We start from the raw sequence: 20548 nt of genomic DNA on the forward strand, positions 1-20548 counted from the left end.
GGATTTTCAGCATGAAAGGGAAAAAAAAAAGAATCTGAAGTAGATTTACTTCAAAAGAGTATTCAAAAAAGTTTATTACCTTAGATGATGCTAGAGAATCAGTTATTTGAAAATGTGATATGCATAGTAAAGGAATCCAGCTCTGACCTGTCTCTCCTGAAGGAATCATACATGCAGAGCAAGGAGTGAATAGAGTAGAGTACCATCAGGTTGCAGCCCTAATGAATTCATACATTTGGCAGTGAACAGTGGTTGTCTACAACCCAGGTGAGACAGCCAGCACTCTAGCAGACTGCAGTGCAGCAAATTATGGGCCAGGTGGCCAGATGAAAGAGGAGTCTAATCAGGCTCCTGAATCTAAGAACCAACGCAGTGGAAGCACAGGGGACATGATGATGAAGGAGCAAAAGGCAAGCTGAAGGCAAAGCACAAGCTCACAACCCAGTGGGATATGTGTGACATTCTTCAGGCACTCCTAGCTGCCCAAGAACAAAGGAAGGGAAAAACAAAGGGTTAACTGACAGAGATCACAGTCATGTAGCACGAGTCTCCATGAGTTTGCAACTGTCTCAATGATTTACAAGAAAAAAGGTAATCTCCGGAAACCTACAGACTGTTTCCTGGAGCCTTAACATTACCCTGCCCTCCAAAGGATAGAAAATCTTATGTAGGAGGATCAGCGTAGCTCAGTCAGTTAAACGTCCAACTCCTGATTTCATTTCTGATCATGATTTCGTGGTTCATGAGATCAAGACCTGCGCCAGGCTCTACTCTGACAGCATAGAGCCTGCTTGGGATTCTTTTTCTCTCTCTGCCCCTCCCCTGCTTGCATGTGCACACAACCTCTCTCTCTCTCTCTTTCTCTCTCTCTCTCTCTGCACCTACCCTGCTCACACACACACATACGTGTGCAATCTCTCAAAATAAATAAACTTAAAAAAAACCCAAAACATCTTATATAATTAGTCACTCCTCACAACCCTAGTGCAGCTCTTGCTGCCCATGGTTCCTGTCCCTGGGCTTTAATAAAACCACTTTTATGCACCAAAGACATTTCAAAAATTCTTTCCTGGCTGTTGGCTCTGAACCCCAACACTTCAAACCATATCAATGGCAAATGACACCACAGGGAGTAAGAGACACACCAACCAACTATGGTGCACAAAACTTATTTGGATACTGAGGCAAACAAACTTGGAAAAATAAACCATTTGTGAGTCGATAGAAGACACTAAACAATGATTTTAATATTAAGGAATACTTGATTTTTTTTAAAGGTATGATAATGGTACTATAGCCATGTTTAAAAAGAGCCCTTATCTCTGTAAGACACATGGAAACCCAAAGGAGAGGGTGGTTGGAACCTCTGATCTATATACAGAGCAGAAGCACACGGGTATGGACTTGCTTTGGGGGTAATAAATGTTCGAATATGGACTATCATGGTAGTTACACAATTCAGTGAATAAACTAAAAACTTTTGAATTGTACACTCTAAATGGGTGAATTGTATGGTATGTGGATTAAATATCCATAAATCTGTTTAAAAATAAACTGTGCAGGGGCACCTCGGTGGCACTCGGTAAGTGTCCAACTCTTGATCTCGGTTCAGGTCATGATCTCACAGTTCGTGGGTTCGAGCCCTGCATTGGGCTCTGTGCTGATGGTGTGAAGCCTGCTTGGATTCTGTCTCTCCATCTCTCTGCTCCTCCTTCGCTTGTGCTCTCTCTCTCTCTCTCTCTCTCTCAAAATAAATAAATAAACTTTATTTTAAAAAAAAACAACTGTGCAGCAAAGACAGATCTCTTTTTTCTTATTCAAACCGTTACTGTAATTATAAAGGTATGACAGCAGAAATCAGAGGAAAAATAGACAGGAACCATACATGCTATCAAATGCACCTATTTTTAGGGTAGAAATCAACTCTATATGTTGTCTGAGAGCTTTCCAAGAGTTTGGTTTACAACTCTATCAGCACAGCCTTCTTGAACACCCACCCCATCTCTATCCTGTGGGTTGTGCTGGTGGCTGGGAAGGAGTGAGATACTACCTTCTCTCTGGGGAGTTGGCCACCAGGGGTCTGCTTGGAATAAGCATGTGCTCTGAGCCATTTGGACCATCTTCTAGTCATTCTGGTTACATGATGGCTAGTGTTTGCTGGGTGAGAAACAGGGGAGCTCATTGCCCTGCAGTAGGTGGGGTCAACACAGAGTTACTCCCTCCAAATGTTAATGGTCCTCCTGAGATCCCTGAAGTACCACAGTCTCAAAAACCAGACCGGTGTATGTGGTCTCAAGTCCCCAAAGGGGACTCATAGGGTCTCATAGTCCCTCAAAGACTATGTGTCACACCCATACCACTGACTACTGCTTGTCCCTGACTTCGCTGCCCTGCCTGCTCAGATGTGAAAAATGACATTCCCACTGCTCCTCTGGACTCAGACCTCTCCACTCCTATCCACCCAACATACAGGCAGGGCTGGCCTGGAGGTATGCTTGGCAGATGGGAAAAATGTGACCAGCCCAAATAAGGACACAGAAAACCCAGCTGCAAAGCTGGAAGGAATTAAAAAGACCTATAGGTGAGACAGTGCTTCCTTCTACCCCCAACTCCAGGCCCTCCTCTGAGTGCACAGGACATGTCCTCCTATCCAGCCAGAGGCTCCTGCACAGCTGTGGCCTTAGGTACCAGCACAGGCAGGCATGGAAGATCCACTTACCTCACTATTGCTGTAGCGCGCCAACTCTGAGATAAAGCGCATGTGGTCCTCCCGGATCTGGATCATCTGCTCACAGATATTATACTGCGGGCTGCTGCTGGATGATGTGCATGTCCATCTGGCAGTGAAGGGAAAATGTGTATTACCTGCATAAGACTTATACATCATAATGCTGGGTGGCCAGGGACATATGCACAGTAGGCACACAGGATGGCCTACTGGTCCTGCATGCTGCCAAGGAGAAAGAGGCTCAGAGAGAATATGAATTCTCAGCAAAGAAGTAGCCAGCCAGCCCCATCTCCCTGTGTTAGGGTCACTGTCCTATCTTCCGATACCTGCGTTTTGGAAAAGGAATCATAATTTCTCTTTAATCAGCCAACTACTTTCAAAAAGCTGAGAGGTGTTGCTGGAGTTAGGATACTGCATCACCGTGCAAGGACCCTTGACACATACTGCAGATCTGGTGGGAACTAAGAATTCTTTATTACTCACATGTGAAAACATAAGCTATAGTAGAAAACAAGTCAGCCAAAGACTCCGAAACAAAAGTTATCCTTACAGGGAGTTGAAAACTGACATTACTTGGAAGTTAGACAGTTGACTTATGTGCACAATACACCATTTTAGCAGCAAACAGTCAATTTAATGGGAAAGAAGTTTATTAAGAATTAAAAGTTGTTGGAGCTCTTAGGCAGAAAGTATGGGCCCTAGGGCTCTGACCTCTGCTCCCTCACACTCAGCACAGACACTCTCACCATGTTTTTAACAAGCTGGTCCTCTTTGCTTGAAGGGAAGGAATTCAGATTACCACTTTTCAAAATAATGGGGACACTGTCTCAAGCAGCAGTCCTTTCTTACTTTCTGATTCCACTATAAGATGATGCAATGATTATGTTGGCATCATCCAAGGTGGCTCCCTGAATCTGCAATGAGTACATGAGGCCCAGGCCCTAGACCAGTCTCCACCCTCAATAAACCTGCCTCCCCTGCAGGCCCCAAAAAGCATGTCCACCTAAAGCAAGGCCCTAGAGCCCAGAACCTGACTGCTGACATCACACACTCTGGCCACCCTTTCTGGACCCAGATGTCGGTGCAGGGCTAGTGGGTTGGGCTCTCAAAGCTCACCGCTACTTGCTCAGGCACCTCCCAAGGTGGCTGTTAAATGCCCACTAACACCAATTATATGCTATTGACTTATAATAAATCATATTAAAAAAATAGAAATAAGGGGCGCCTGGGTGGCTCAGTCAGTTAAGCGTCCGACTTCAGCTCAGGTCACGATCTTGCAGTCCGTGAGTTCGAGCCCCGCGTCGGGCTCTGGGCTGATGGCTCGGAGCCTGGAGTCTGCTTCCGATTCTGTGTCTCCCTCTCTCTCTGCCCCTCCCCCATTCATGCTCTGTCTCTCTCTGTCTCAAAAATAAAAACATTAAAAATAAATTAAAAAAAAAATAGAAATAAGCATGCAAAACTCATTGTTTCCTGATTGTCTTACTGGTTTTACCATTACCTCTCATCTAGAGCTCATCTGTGTCTGTTAGGGTAGAAGCACTGTGTAATGGCATGCTACTAGAGCTGAAACAAGTTGTTAGCCTCAAGTCAGTCATGGCGGGAGTATTTACACCATGTAAATCAGCACATGCTCCAGGTCAGAGCTTGAATTAGTGCTGAAGCAGAAAGAGGTTTCAGTTTAATGAATGTAACTTAGAGAAGAATGAGAAGTCACCTAACTGGATGGTATATCAAATTTAATGGTAAATTTTATTAGGAAATAAGCTAGCACAGACCTCAACGAACTACAGCACAGACCAAACACAACCTGTGTTTATACGGCCCTAGAGCCATACAAAATGGTACTCACATTTCTATTATTTAAAAAAAGCAACAATAACAGAAAAGAAGAATATATGCCAGATACCACATGTGGCCTGCAAAGCCTTAAAGTGTTTATAATTCAGCCTTTACAAAAAAAGATTGCCAACCTCTGAATAAGCAGATTGAGATGTAATTGATTTTTCAAAATCATGGCTATTTGCAATTGTAGGTTGGCTATGGATACACCTGTTTGGCAAGAGTCAACAAAGCATCCCGTTAAGACTCAACCAGCTATGTGGAATCTACAAAAAAAAAAAAAAAGAGTATGGTGTGTTTTTTTTCTCATCTGTAATTGTGAGCTACAGACCCTTTCTTTATGCCAGGGGCTGGCCAACTCTCTCTGTACAAGGTCAGAAAGTAAATACTTCAGAATTTGTGGGCTACACTGTCACACAGCCATTGTCTTCTTTAAAAAAAAACAAAAACAAAAACAAAAACAAAAACAAAAACCAGCCCTTTAAAAATGTAAAGTCCAGAGTGGCTCAGTCAGCTAAGCTTCAGACTTCTGCTCAGGTCATGATCTCGGGTCGTGAGTTCAAGCCTTGTCCACAAGCCCTGTCCCTGTCAAGCTCTCTGCTATCAGCGCAGAGTCCATCAGATCCTGTCTCCCTCTCTCTCTCTCTCAAAAATAAATAAACATTAAAAAAAAAAAATGTAAAGGCCATTCACAGCAACAGAGATCTTACAAAAATAGCCCTGGGCTGGATTTGGCTCTTCAGTGATAGTTTTATAAGCTCTGTAATATAAATGCAAACATCCCACTGCCCAGCAGGGCTAGTTGTTAAGCATTTACCAGTGTGGCGCTTGTTTACACTTGGACATTCTCCGTGAGTTCTATCCAAAAGAACTCTCTGTGATGATGGAAAAGTTCTACACTTGATCTTAGCCAAAAGGCCGAGAAGCGATTGATGATGGAAAAGTTCTATAGCTGTGCTAACATAGTAGCCACTACTAACATTTGAAATACAGATGTTCGATGGGGGGTGGGAGGGAGGGGAGGGTGGGTGATGGGTATTGAGAAGGGCACCTGTTGGGATGAGCACTGGGTGTTGTATGGAAACCAATTTGACAATAAATTTCACATATTTAAAAAAAAAAATGAAATACAGATGTTCTAACCAAGAAAATAACCAAGAAAATAAATTTCTTGGTTAAATTTCTTGGTTAAATTTCTTGGTTAAATTTCTCTAACAATGACAATAAATTGCATGTTTTAATAAATTTAAAAGTAGGCAGTCACAAGTGACAGGGCCTACCAGATGGGTTTTTGGTTTTGGTTCCAGATGATTAAAACTGTCAAAGGTGTTCTCTCTAGATAAATAAGTGTTATAAAACCACAATGAGAACACTGCAGAATGTTCTACTGGACAACTCACTCTCCTCCTACCGAGATTTATTCTCCTCATAGTGGGCACTGGTCTTGACGTATCTTGCCAGTTCTATTTGCATGTCCCCAAACAGTGGAACAACCTGGAGCTGCTATATTCAAAGAACAAAAAAAATAAGGTCATTATGTATGTTTACTCACCAAATACAATCAATGAATAATGGTAGTAATTACTATGGGCTGAATACTATCTCTGCACAAAATACAATTTAAGAACCAATATTCATAAAACCAATTCAAATATTACAATTAACCTACCTTGTTGCTAGATCCATGCTCATAAAAAAATATCAATTTGCATTTCTATCTATTAGTAACAAACAGAAAATTAAAATCTAAAGGGAAACAACTTGTAATAGCATCAAAAAAACTAAAATATATATGAATAAATCTAACAAAATATGTTCAAGACCTCTAAACAAAAACACTACTAAAAATTCTAGAGAAAGTTTTAAAGTTCTAAGTAACTGGAGAAATATATCAAGTTAACGTTTTGGAAGACTTGGTACTTTTTACTCCCTAAACTGATCTATAAATTCAATGGAATCCCAAACAATATTCCAAGAAGAGGGTGCCTGGGTGGCTCAGTCAGTTGAGCACCGGACTTTGGCTCAGGTCATGATCTTGTGGTCCGTGAGTTCAAGCTCTGCTTTGGGCTCCATGCTGACAGCTCAGAGCCTGGAGCCTGCTTGAGATTCTGTGTCTCCCTCTCTCTCTCTACCTTTCCCGTACCCATGCTCTCTCAAAAATAAACAAACATCAAAACAAAACAATATTCCAAGAAGAAAAATGGTTTATGGATAGTGCATATATGTGTTTGTGTATATGGAAATCAACAAGCCAATTCTAAAATTTATTTTGAAAGGTAAAGGGACAATATCCAAGATAATCTTGAAGAACGTAACTTGAAGTCTTCTTGATAAGCAGATCTGTTCTACGGAAAACTATAGCAACTAAGACAGTGTTGCCCTGGAGCATGGAGAGCAGTGGAGGAGGACAGGAAACCTAAGACAGTATCACATATATATAGACACCTGCTTTATGACCCAGGCAACAATGCACAGCAATGGGGGAAAAGATGGCCTTTACAATAAATGGACGGAATCAACTGGATACCCATAAGGGGAAAAAAGAAAATCAAAAAATGTCAACACCCTTCTTCACACCATTCACAGAGGCCAGATCCAGGAGGATTATAGATCTAGATGGAAAAAGAAATAGTGCTATTTCTAGAAGGTAACAAGAAGAAAATTCTCATAAGCCCGCTCTATATAGATTTTTTTTTTTAATGTTTGTTTATTTAAAGAGACAGAGAGTGAGAAAGCAAGTGGGGGGGGGGGGAGAGAGAGGGACAGAGAGAGGGAGAGAGAGGGAGAGAGAGGGAGTCCGAAGCAGGCTCCACACTGTCAGTGCAGAACTTGACATGGGGCCCGATCCCATGAGCTGTGAGACTATGACCTGAGCCAAAACCAAGAGTCAGACGCTTAATCAACTGAGCCACCCAGGCACCCCTACAAAGATTTCTTAAAGTAGATATTAAAGATTGATACATTAGATTACATTAAAATTAAAAACTGCTGTCCACCAAATGACACCTTTAAGAAAGTGAAAAGGAGAGCCAGAAACACAGAATGCATGTATTTTATAACACATGTATTCAACAAAGAACATGTACCCAGAATATATAAAGAACTATAAATCAAGGGGGGGTGGGGGAGCGGGGTAGGGAGCAAGAAACTTGAAGTGACACTTCACAAGAGAACATACAAAAGATGAAGAGTGTGAAGTTATCAGAGAAATATGAACTAAACCACAAGGAAATGTCAGCCAAAAATATCACAATGATGTACACCCTTTAGGATGCACTTCCTCAAAAAAGTGAGTGTCAAGTGTTGGCAAAGGATGTGGAGCAACAGGAAGGCTCATTCATAGCTGATGGGAATGCAAATCAGCATAGCCATGTGGGAAGTTGTTAGCCTACATCTAACACTGAAAATGTATATGCCCCCAATCCTAGCCCTGAGCAAACACAAACATGCGCAGATGTGCACTAAATCAAAGGAGCACTGTTCATACCAGCCAAAACTCATGTCCATCACAGCAGAATGGATAAATAAGTTGAGGTATAATAATAAAATGGGCTGTGATACCACAATGAAAACCTAAGGACTACAGCTTCAGGATCTCACAGAGATGAATCTAATAAGTGAGTGAAAGCAGCTAGATACAAAAGAGTACACCTGGCATGATGCCCTTTATACAAGGTTCAAACCCAGACAAAACTGCTGCTTTTGCAGATGGGAGCCAGTGATTTCCCCCTGCCCCACTGCCCACACCCATGTTTCCAAATATGGGGCACAGAGGTTTAACTCCCAAAATTAAGTGTATACACTTGATAAGAAAGGCTTATCTAAAAAAATGTAACTCACCTTGAAGTACTTATCAATTTTGGATAAGTTTATTCTTTTCTTGGCATCAAGTTTATAGATGTTGCTGACACTCCCATCCATCAAGTATAGACCAAATCCCATGACCTGAAAATCACAAAATGGCACATAAAACTCAGACCTAAAAGTTTAATTACCCATAAAAACTTCTAATGCTACAGTTCATATATTTGAAGTGGGAGTTCATTCTTCTTTCAAAAAACACTTTTAGGGGTACCTGGGTGGCTTAGTCGGTTGGCATCCAACTTTGGCTCAGGTCATGATCTCGCGGTTTCATGGGTTTGAGCCCCACGTTGGGCTCTGTGCTGACAGCTCAGAGCCTCAAGCCTGCTTCAGATTCTGTAACTCCCTTTCTCTCTGCCCCTCCCCTGCTCATGCTCTGTCTGTCTCTCTCTCAAAAATAAATAAACATTAAAAAAAAAAGTTCAAAAAGCACTTTTAAAAGCTCCTCATAAATAGCTATCCCTTCATAAGAAGCCCTTCTTTTATCTGTGTCATTTCTTGTGCGTATTTTACTGTCCTCTCCAGGCACAAACACCCACCTCTCATTAAGCCCAATGAAATACTAAGTATGTATTTCCATAAGTATCCATGGCCAGAGACTCCCACCCCAGATGGCACAAACAGAATATTTCCACTGTCATAAAGTGCTCCACTAGAGAGGGCACCAACTCGCCCATGCTCTCCTGTGGGGAAGAGATGTTGGGGCTGGGCCCACTCTTACAGGGAAGGGTTTGTGCTGACAGGACACTCAGCACAGTGTTCTTCAGGGCCATCCTTCCCAAAGGTGGAAAGCAGAGCAAATGCAATGGCAGAACTGACTTCTCCTCATCCCAGTAAGAAATGTCACTGAAAACACTCCCCAATTTAAAACTGAGTAATAAAGAAAAGTATGGTAAAAGGCCATGCTCTTGACCAAGAAAAGTCTACTACAATCATGGAGACACAGTAGTGTTAATTCTTAGGAATCACATCCTTAACAAGTAGAATCTGATGATAACTTTGCTATAAGAAGCTAATGCTGACAGAAGCCCTTGACCAGGACTCCTCAGTCATGAGCACGTTCTCCAGGGGTAGGCATGTCATATACCTGACAATGGGATCAAGCCTGGGACACATTCAAAGGAATGTGTCTGGAGAGCCTATAGTGCAGGCTGTGAGCAGGGTGGAGGGTGCTGTGTACACAAACACACGTACGTGTACACACACACACACACACACACGGCAAGCGTGAGAATAAGAAAAGGTTGGCAAGAGCATCACAGTCAAAGCACAGCCTCTTCTTGAGAGCAAGCCTGTCTCTCTGCACAGTTATGTGAGCAGCCATGCCCATACACGTACTTTGAGAAGCATGTGTTTCTCACTGGGTGTCAGGTACATCCTATTCTCGTAGTAATCCACACACAGATTCACAATATCAGCGAGGAGCTCTTCGTAGCCAGAAATCACTTCAAGCTGCTGCTGTAAAGACTGAAACACAAAGTGGGAAATCCATGCCATTGACTGCTCCTAGCTCCCTGGCCCTCAGACCCCAGCAGTGCATGCCATCAGCCAAAGTGGGGAGGGTGGGGGAAGCCTTACTTGGGTGATCTTATTGTGGTTGGCCAGGAACATGGACAGATTCTGTGATTCCTGGATGGACTGTGGGTCTGCCATTTTACGTAAAAACTGAGCAGCCCTTTGAAAGCAAAAAAAAAAAAAAAAAAAAAGTCATATAACCAACGGACTTAATGATTTAAAAAAAAAAAAAGCATAGAAAATCAGGATTTCTTTATCTGGCTACAGTTATCTGTGATAATGTAGGTCTTAGAAGCGAGTTATAATTTCAGCCTCCTCAAACTTCTCTACCCTGGACTCCAGGTCACTCTTCTGTCAACCTGGACAGCTCACGACCTCACTGTCCAACAGCTAATGGACTTCTTCAGAGACGTGGCAGCACCAACCACAGGCCTTCCTGGGGATTTCCTGCACACTGGCCTCTCCCTTGGGCTACCTGTTCCTAAGTCTGAGAAAGACTGCCTCCCCCCTCTGTGACTCCCAGAGTATGGTAATGAAGATGGCCGGCACTGTCCATGTTCTCCACCAAGAATCCTCTAGGCCACCATGTCTCCCACAAGTCAGGGACCACACACAGTTCTGGTGCCAAAGGTCAGAGACAGAATCCTGGTTCCACCACCAAAACACTGCTCAATCTTGGACTGACCTCCTGAACTCTCCTGAACCTCACTTATCACATCTATAACAAACAACTGTCCACCTGACCTACCCACAGAGAAAATGTGAGGAGAGAGGAAACAGCATACACAGAATTACCTGTACACTTAGGTCCAATAAGACTAGAAGGCACACACTGAGTCTCTGAGTCTTGCAAAGCAGCATAAAGCAGCGAATGTGAGCATTCTGCACATCTAGGGCTGTTCCCCAAAAAGTTTAGCGTAAACTGGCCACCTAAGGACATGTCTGTGCAACCTAAAAACTTTGGGGTTTTACTGAAAAAAATTCCCATGGTAAAGGCTAATAACCTATCCCAACAGTCATTTCCTCCATACCTCCTTAGGAATAAATCCTGAATTTCCATGTTACAGCAATGTGCTTCATCTTCACATGACCAATGGTTGAGCAATGAGATATAATGAAAAGCACTGCAAAGTACTTGGAAGTATATGGATAATAAACAGTATGATCCCTTCTATTCTACTGTCTCCCTGTTGACTGGAATGCAGACATGATAGCTGGAGCTCAAGCAACCATCTTGGACCGTGAGACAACACATGAAGATGGCAGAGCAGCAGGACAGCAGGAGCCCTGGTATGAGCACTGTGGAATCCCCTCATCAGTTGCAGATCACCTACTTTGGGACTTTTCAGATGAGAGAGAAATGAGAGATAATCTGCAATCTTGTTTAAGCCACTATTATTTCTCTGGGTTTTAAAAAATTATATAGTTAGGGACACCTGGGTGGCTCAGTTGGTTGAGCGTCTGACTTCGGTTCAGGTCATGATCTTGCACTCTGTGAGTTCGAGCCCTGCGTCGGGCTCTGTGCTGACAGCTCAGAGCCTGGAGCCTGTTTCCGATTCTGTGTCTCCCTCTCTCTCTCTGCCCCTCCCCCGCTCATGCTCTGTCTCTCTCTCTCTCTGTCAAAAATAAACATTAAAAACTAAAAAATAAGTAAATAAATTATATAGTTAAACCTAATATGAACCCTGATATGATAGCACTTTTTTGGAGCACCTGGGTGGCTTAGTCGATTAAGAGTTCGACTCTTGATTTTGGCTCAGGTCATGATTTTACAGTTCATGAGACTGAGTCCCCAATCGGGCTATGTGCTGAGAGATGCCCCCTCTCCCGCACACACACAGGCACATGCTGTCTCACTCTCTCAAAATAAATAAACTTAAAATCAAAGATGCTGTTTTCTATTTTCCTCAAGCCTCGCCATATAGGTTATCCTGGCATTTATACTCAGAAGCATTTGTACTGTTAGCTATTTCCAGGTGCAAATAAAAAGTGTGAGTGTAAGTGTGTGAGGGCTGGGGAGAAATGGGGGTTACTATCTGGGAAGATGATAAGGGATCCCAAACAGAGGTCAAAGGAAGAAGCCAATGGCAGCTGGGGGGTGCCCCAGGCCCACTCTGTGCTCCGGAGAGCTTGGGTGGCTCCTAGAGGGGGTGCGGACTGCCTGCAAGCACATCAAACAAGGTCAACTCCAGACTTTCCTATTCAAGCAAGGTTAATAGGTCAACTCCAAGGATTCTCTAGTTCTGGAGATCCAGGCTTCTGCATAGAGCTAATTCTAGGTGATGAATGCCTACACTTAACTTCACATGGACCAAGCTTAAAACCCTAGATGATCCAGCTTAACTCCTACTGCTGCCTCAATCTTAGATCTGTTTAGCACTATATCCCATGTTGATTTTATTTTAAAGACCCGACAACGGTTGTGTGATTTCAGATACAACACAACTAAAGCCTATTCCAATGCAAAGTAAAATCTCATCAAATTTAATTTCACAGCAAAGATTCTTTGTCTAGCAGAAGAAACAGTAGTCAGCATCTCATTCCAGCCAACCATGCCTTCAACAGTACCAAGCACAGACTTTCTAAAGAAAGTTTATTAGAAGACAGCTCGCTTTGCTCTAAACAACCACCCTTCTTCCTCTTCCTGCCATCAACTGCTCCTTCACAGTATTCCATGGCACACCCACCTTTTCCAATTCTCTACTCCAGAAGTTCTCCACATTCTCCCTGGAGGAGAGCTGGTTTTGGGGACCTGGAAGCTCAGTGTGACCCCAAGACAGTCCACAGGCCAGCTCTGCCCACTGCTGTGATGGTGTGTACCTTCCCAAAACGTACAACCAGGAAGTGAGGTGCTGTTCATCAAGATGCTTATGGAGCCAAAAGCCTTACAGTGACCCTAACCCTCTGTAACAGGGATTGATCTTGTGCACATCTTCCTTCTCACATGTGCTGAGCACCCAGAGGTCCTCAACAAACATTTGAGGATGACCAGGGAGTCCATATTCCGCTCTAGCTTCATAAAACCACAATGTACACACTCTATGAGAAGACATCTCACTCAATACATCGCCACACACATAATCCGCCAGCTACCCCTGCATCTCATATGCAGGAGTGTGTATTCAAATAGTCCTGAGCCTGCCAAACAACCACTACCAAACAGTTGTGGTTATTTCAGCACATATGGGATGTGCACCTACTAGGTGCAGAGCATGTGGCTAATCAAGAACCACTCTGCCTGCCTGAGCACTCTCTGCAAGGTCCTAGGGCACAAGGTCAAAACTCACCTCTTATATGCCGAGTGGTCATTCTTCACACTGCACTTCATGTTCTTTAACTCATCCAGCACAGCAAACATGTTGATGAACTTTCCCAGCGTGATCAAATAGGCTTCAGAAACAAAATCCTTCCTTCTCTCCGCGTGGCACAGGCGCCTCACCTCCCCACAGAAACGCTCAATGGCATTTCTCTGAAAAGAGGAAGGGAGGGCAAAAAAACTGCTGTCACTGATGGGCCAACTCCATGCCCACCTTCAAGCACAGTCACTGTTACTCTTTGATGAAATACCCACCCAAATGAGTGGACATTTACAGCTCAGGTAATGAGACTTGTTTCTATAAAGTAATCTCCACATGCCTTTGCTCTGTGATAATCACCATTAATTTTCCACTTTACCAACTATCCCTAAAATAAAAGAATTTTGTTGATTATTCAAGCAAAGTTACTGAGGAAATGCTCCAAAAGAAGGTCTACAAACAGATGTTTTCACTTTCAGAGGTGAAGATGGGGGCAGGGAAATTTTTCCTCTTAATAACCTTTAAGATAAAACAAAAATTCATCTCCTAATAAGTTCTATCTTCTCCTTTTGCTGAAGGAATCTATAATAAAAACCTTCATACAATTCCAAAGTATATCCTTAAAAAGCCAGCAAGTCCCCTCCCTGTGGCTACTCCACCCAACCAATGGGCCAAAGGAGCCAAGGCAGGCCAAGGACCACTAAGTGGACAGTCAGCAGAGGCTGAGAGAAAAACATCTGAAAAACCAGATGAATCAAAAGTACAAACTGGCAGAAAGACAAACATATTTGGAACTGACAGAAAGCAGTCTTCATGAAGGAAATATTCATTCACTCTTAAAGAAATAAGAGAAGTGAAACACAAAAGATGTATTTATTCTGGAAGGGCCAATAAAGCTGTAGACTGACAAAGGTCTGGTGCCCTTTTGTCTCAGAGGCCATGATGGCTGCTTTAATTCACATACACTTTGTTTAGTAAGTCATGGTGATGGGTAAGAGTGGGCCAGATTCCTACTCCTCTGCATTAAACCCCTAGGATTATTTCACCATTTTACCTGGAAGTACATAAAATTCATCAGTTTTGTGACTTCAGGCTCAAGGACCTCTACGGTTTTCTCGTAAATTTCCACTCTATTAGGCTGCTCGTTACATTTCACCTAGGAATAAACAAGTATGATATAGAGGCTTCAAATAGGCTAGATAGGAGAGCAGGCAGTCCCAGCAGGCTGTGGGGTAGGGTGCAGGAGGGGGGAAAGTACTGGTGGGATAGAGGCAGGGCTGGTGGCATGGGGGTGTGGTCTGGCTAAGATGAGGGAACCATAAGGATAGGAGTGAGGTCTGTGGTAGGGACGTGGCCAGCAGGGATGGAATCACGGGAATGACAGCGTGGCCTGGCTGGGATGGCTTCACCTGTGGGATGGCCCGAGAGCAGCTCCTCCAGGTGTATAGCATGACCGCGTACTCTTGGCCCTCCTCCAGCATTTCATTCTGCAAGGGTACAAAGGGCAAATCAAAGACAAGTAGGAAAATGATCATAAAAAAGGAAATGCCATGTTGCTAAAACCCAGATACTTCATAGTATCCTCTCACTTTGAGAATAGACAAGTACCAGGACCTGCACGCCACAAGACAGCTGCTAAGAGGCTGGTGATGTTCAGTGCAGTAGTGTGGCCACAATGACCACCCAAACACTCTCACGGCTTCTGTTGGCTGGAGAGGAGCCAGCACAGCCCAAGGCACCTGCCACAGCCACTATTCCTCAGCTCCATTCAACCCTAAACAACCTGCTGCCAGTGCAGACCTGAAGTAGCACAGATGCGCACAGGGTCTTCAAGGCTCTTAAGACTGAGGCAGCTCTGCCATCCCCAGTGCAGGGGAGGAAAAGCTGTATTTCTGCAACACTTAAAATCCAGAGAGAGTATCCATGCAAAGAGGACTGCCATCATTTTTAAACTGCTTTAGTGTCTACTCCTTTCACATTGTTTCCTTTGATAAAAATGGTAAGAAGTTCAGAGATGTTCTAAAAACATCAACTACAATTTCATCATATTCTTAAGATGCTTTAAAATGTTTACAACCTTGAATCCAGTAACTTCACTTCTACAAATCTACCAATGGGAATAATGATGGATTTGGAAGGATATTCATCACTGCATTTTCTATTACAAAGAAAAAAAGGGAAACTAAGTAAACATGCAAAAGTAATTCAACTGTGGACATTTACAAAATGAACTATACAGTTATGAAAAATCACCTTATCTGGCACACTTTAAAGACAAGTGAAAAGTTCATGAAATCATTAAAATACATAATAACACTGCAATTCATTCATGCAATCGAAGTCATATCTTAGTGTATAACTGTGTTCGTGAATACGAGTGTAAATAAAAAGGAGAGAGGGGTGCCTGGGTGGCTCGGTTAAGCATCTGACTCTTGATTTCGGTTCAGGTAGTGATCTCACGGTTCACGAGTTCGAGCCCCACACTGGGCTCTGCACTGACAGTGCAGAGCCTGGTTGGGATTCTCTCTCTCTCTGCCCCTTCCCCAACTGTGCACTCTCTTTCTCAAAATCAATAAATAAACATTAAAAAAATAATACAAACATAAAGAGGAGAGAGAATGGTACTCCCTCAAAATGCTGACAAAGGTTTTCTCTGAGCTATAAATGCTAAATTTTCAGAAAGAATATGTATTATGTTTATAATAAGAAACACAAAGGTCTTTTTAAAAACATAAGGCATTTTCATCCACTTTCTTCTTTTTTTCCTTACCACAGATCATATCAGGATAATACCAAAAAGGTGTACATTTGTCAGTACAGGTACTATTCCCCCAAGGAAAACAAAGACATACAGAAGGAATTACCATGCTAGAATGGACAGTTGCTTGTTCAATGTATCTTGCAATCCCAGTGACAAATGCATTTCTGTCTTCAAAATTAGTGTTGAAATTTGGCTGAAAGGAAGAGAAAAACCATCACGTGGAGGTCAGTGTTGCAGACAATGCACCCCACTTCCACTCGGCACACACCTGGTAGAGCAGTGAGGATGGTGGGGGCTCGATACAGGGCTGCTGGTCAGGCAAAGGCAGCTCTTCCAGGAGATCCACATTGGACAGTGCATCCTCCAGTGTCACCTGGGCTGCCATCCTGGCCTAGAACAAAACACAGAGCCACCTGTACTGTGAGGAAGGGTAGTAATACTCTGACAACCATTCCAAGGTGTGGCCATCAGACCCCCTTCCCCTGACCCCTCACTTGAGGGAACTGGAGGTGGATGAGGTGTCAGGACCAATCCCCCAGAGTCTGGTGTCTCTTCTAGGGCTTGCTGGCAATGGAGGCATGATGTAGCCTCTTCTAGCTTCCAGGAGTGTCATAGAGCAGGGCACGTGCTTCCTGTCACCCTTTGACAGGCCATCGTCTCTAGAGGGCTCCCAAAGGGGCTCTTACAGGGCCAGAGTAGGGAATATCATCTTCAACACCATGTCTGCCCTCAAGAAAGCCAGCACATCCTCTAAGGGGGCAACAGTGCTTCCCGGCATGCAGACCTTCCCAGGTGGGTCCTCTAAGCAACATTACACACTAAGGATGAAAATGGAAAAGGCCAGAGCCCTTTCTCCATGGTCAGCCTGTAGAGGCTAAGCTGAGGGCCAAGGGCCAACATGAAACAGAGAGGTGTTAGCAAAGGACTGAGAGCATAAACTCGAAGGCTAGTACAGAGAAGCACAGAAATGAAGGTGGATGTCATCTAACACATCTGTGCCAGCTCCAGGAGAGGAGACCGCACACTCCAGCCTGCTTCCAGCTGAATGCTGGTCTGAACCTGGATAGGCCACAGGGAGTATAAGCAGCTGCAACCCTAGATGTGACACACCAAGCAGCTCTGATCCCAGATAGGACATGTGGGGCAGCTCTAACCCCAGATGGGACACATGAGGCAGCTACATGTATTGTGAGAAGGAAACAGCAGCAGACAGGCTGGATGAGAACACTCAATGGAAGAAGCTCCTCCCAACACTAGGCCCCAGAGAAAGTGTGGGTATAGAAGTACATGGTAGGGCAAGTTACCAAACCCCCAAGCTGCTGGCTTAAGAACCAAAAAAGGAACCCAAAGGTACTGGACAGCCCCAGGGACAATGTGGAGAGGAAGAATCTCAGAAGAGCAAGCCCATAAAGTTGCTCATGAACTTTGGGACCATGCCCAAGAGACAAATGCATGGATCTGATCCTCTCACACCCCAATCCCTGAGACCACAGAAAACTCCCAGATGGCCAGAGGCAGCACTCATAGGACAGATCCAAATGGCACCGCAGGGGCTCTGAGAACAGAACTGACACTGAATCACACACCAGAGAAAGCAGGTCAAAACCACACCCTAAATTGAACCAGGTTGTTTGACTCTAAAATAAAAAGTCAGCATTTGCCTAGGACTTAAGACCCAGAGTCTCATTTCATAATATACAAAACGTCCAGTTGCAGTCCAAACGACTCAGCACACAAAGAACCAGAAATGTCTTAATTCTTATAGGAAAAGATGACTAACATACCAACAATGAAATAATACAGATATTACAATCATGCATCAGACTTTAAAGCAACTACTAAAAAAATGCTCTAACAATGACAACACTTCCAAACTGAAAGAAAAAAATCGAATGTCAGAGGAAAAAAAAAAAACCTTTATATAAAGAACTAAAGAAAATCCTTAAACTTTTAGAACTAAAAATACTGTGTGAAAAATTTTAAAGCCCCTACATGAGCTCAAGAGCAAAACAAAGATTTGGTGAACAATAGAAATTATCTAATCTGAACAACTGAAAAAAGGTTGGGAAAAAAGTGAAAATCCTCAGGGGAACTTTGGGATGAGAAAAGTGGTCTAACATTTGTGTTATGAGTGCAAGGAGTGCTGAAAGTGGGTAAAAAAATAGCTGAAAACAATGACTGAAAACTTCCCACATTTGGCAGAACACTCATATGAATTCAAGAAGCTTAAAAGATCCCAAACAGGATAAACCTAAAGAAATCCTTACTGGACAGATCATAATCAAACTGTTATAAACTAAAGCAAAGGAAAAAAAAGATATCTTGAATGAATAAGTCATGGGAATACAAGGCACAACATAATGAATACAGTCAATGGTATTGTAACAGGGATGTATCAGGATAGATGGTAGTTGCACTTGTGGTGAACACAGCATAATGTATAAACTTGTCAAATCACTATGTTGTATGCCTGAAACTAATGTGACATATTGGGTGTCAACTATATTTAAAAAAAAATTAACTGATGAAAATAATGTATCTTTAAAACAGAGAAAAAAATGCATTACCTACAGAACAACAATTTGAATGCCTGTTGATTTCTCCTCAGAAACCAAGGAGGCCTTAGGAAGTAGAATGACACTTTTTAAAGTCTGGAAGAAAAGAACTGTCAACACAGATTCCTATATCAAGTGAAATAGTCTTCAAGAAAGAAGGTGAAGGGGTGCCTGGGTGGCTCAGTCGGTTTAGTGTCAAACTTCGGCTCAAGTCATGATCTCACTGTGAGTTCAAGCCCCGCAACAGACTTGCTATTGTCAATGCACAGCCTGCTTTAGATCCTCTTCCCCCTCACTCTCTGCTCCTCCCCCGCTCATGCTCATGCGCTCTCTCTCAAAAATAAAATACACACTGGAAAAAATTAAAAACAAAAAAGAATGAAGGTGAAATAACATTCTCAGATAAAGGAAAAGTAAGAGGATTCATAGACAACAGGCTAATCAAAGTTCTTTAGATAAAAAGGAAGTGATACCAGAAGGAAACCTGGGACACAAAGAACAAAGCAAAAGCGATCCAGAGGTTAAACTGAACAAGAGAATAGACTGTTTCTTCTGGAGCTCTTTAAAAGATATTTTGTGGTTGAAAGTAAGAAATTAAAGCACTGTCTAATAGGATTTCGGTGACTATAAACATAATATGTAAGAGAACTATGACATAAGGGGGGGAAGGGAAAGGTGTAAGATTTCTACAATCCATTTGAAGTAGTGAAATATTGATTCTCAGTAAACTGAAATGTTAAGCGTGTGCTTTACAATCCCTAGAACAACCAATAAAAAAGTTATGAAAAGTAACATAACTTATAAAAAGATCATATATAATGAATCAATATGGAATACTAAAAATGTTCAGATAACCAATAGAAGGCAGGAAAAGGAAGCAGAGCAATGGAAAAAATAGGGATCCTCTTTCTGCTATTTGAGGACACAATGAGAAGCTGGGGATTGCAACCTGGAAAAGGGTCCTCTGATTCTGTGACCAATTCCAAAGCATGGGTTTTTTTCCCCCTACACCACCAACCAATTCTTAGACACCAGCTGGGTGTCCTATGATTCAATTCTGACACTATCTAGCTGCAGACAGCATCAGATCCCACAGGTTAAGAACTCAATCCTACAAGACTGCCCCCTGTGCCACTTTAGACCCCAATCAAAAGTCCAGGTTGTCACTTGTGCTTCTGACAGAAATCAGAGATTCCCAAAACCTCCTTCCTGGGTTCAATTAATTTGCCAGAATGGCTCACAGAACTGAGCAAAGTATTTTATTTACTAGATTACCAGTTTATTATGAAGGATATAACTCTGGAACAACCAGATGGAAGAGAGGCATAGGGCAAGTTATGGAAAAGGGTGCTGAACTTCTATGCCCTCTCTGAGTGCTCCATACTCTTCCCAAATGTTCACATATTTCATTAATCCAGAAATTCTCAGAATCCTGTCCTTGTGGGCTTCCTTACATAGGCATGACTGATTAAATAACTGGCTATTGGCAAAGGATTCAACCTCCAAGGTCAGGGAGGTGGGATTAAAAGTTCCAACCCCCCCAATCCTGGCAAATGGCTCCCATTTTTAAGGAGTTTTCCAAAAGTTACCTCATTAACATAAACTCAGATGTGGTTGAAAGGGGTTTGTTGGGGCGCCTGGGTGGCTCAGTCGGTTGAGCGGCCGACTTCCGCTCAGGTTGTGATCTCACGGTCCGTGAGTTCAAGCCCCGCGTCGGACTCTGTGCTGACAGCTCAGAGCCTGGAGCCTGTTTCAGATTCTGTGTCTCCCTCTCTCTGACCCTCCCCCATTCATGCTCTGTCTCTCTCTGTCTCAAAAATAAATAAACGTTAAAAAAAAAATCTTTGAAAGGGGTTTGTTAGTGAATATCAAGACACCTTTATATTCTTTTCCACTTAGGGAACTACAAGGATTTTAGGAGCTCTCTGTCAGAAACACATGAACACCAAATATATATATATATATATATATATATATATATATATATATATAT

The 20548-nt window shown here is 42.8% G+C and overlaps 1 protein-coding gene across 5 annotated transcripts in view; it reads right to left on the reverse strand.

Moving 5' to 3' along the window:
- The window catches only part of CYFIP1 (cytoplasmic FMR1 interacting protein 1), a 133493-nt gene that overhangs the window by 68619 nt on the left and 44326 nt on the right, over positions 1 to 20548 (reverse strand). For all 5 annotated transcript variants that reach the window (XR_005796292.1, XR_005796291.1, XM_040493896.1 and 2 more), the window contains exons 2-11: positions 16269 to 16391; positions 16104 to 16193; positions 14649 to 14726; positions 14294 to 14395; positions 13231 to 13412; positions 10007 to 10103; positions 9767 to 9895; positions 8408 to 8512; positions 5979 to 6070; positions 2720 to 2837 (exon numbers count right to left, since the gene is read on the reverse strand). Coding sequence is in view for 3 of the 5 variants with exons in the window: in XM_040493896.1 (XP_040349830.1) it covers positions 2720 to 2837; positions 5979 to 6070; positions 8408 to 8512; positions 9767 to 9895; positions 10007 to 10103; positions 13231 to 13412; positions 14294 to 14395; positions 14649 to 14726; positions 16104 to 16193; positions 16269 to 16385 (1110 nt within the window). In the remaining 2 variants the exon portion in view is untranslated. The remainder of the gene's footprint in view (positions 1 to 2719; positions 2838 to 5978; positions 6071 to 8407; positions 8513 to 9766; positions 9896 to 10006; positions 10104 to 13230; positions 13413 to 14293; positions 14396 to 14648; positions 14727 to 16103; positions 16194 to 16268; positions 16392 to 20548) is intronic.

The sequence above is a fragment of the Herpailurus yagouaroundi genome, unplaced genomic scaffold, assembly GCF_014898765.1.
Source record: "Herpailurus yagouaroundi ecotype Mexico unplaced genomic scaffold, PumYag 185, whole genome shotgun sequence".
Lineage (NCBI taxonomy): Eukaryota > Metazoa > Chordata > Mammalia > Carnivora > Felidae > Herpailurus > Herpailurus yagouaroundi.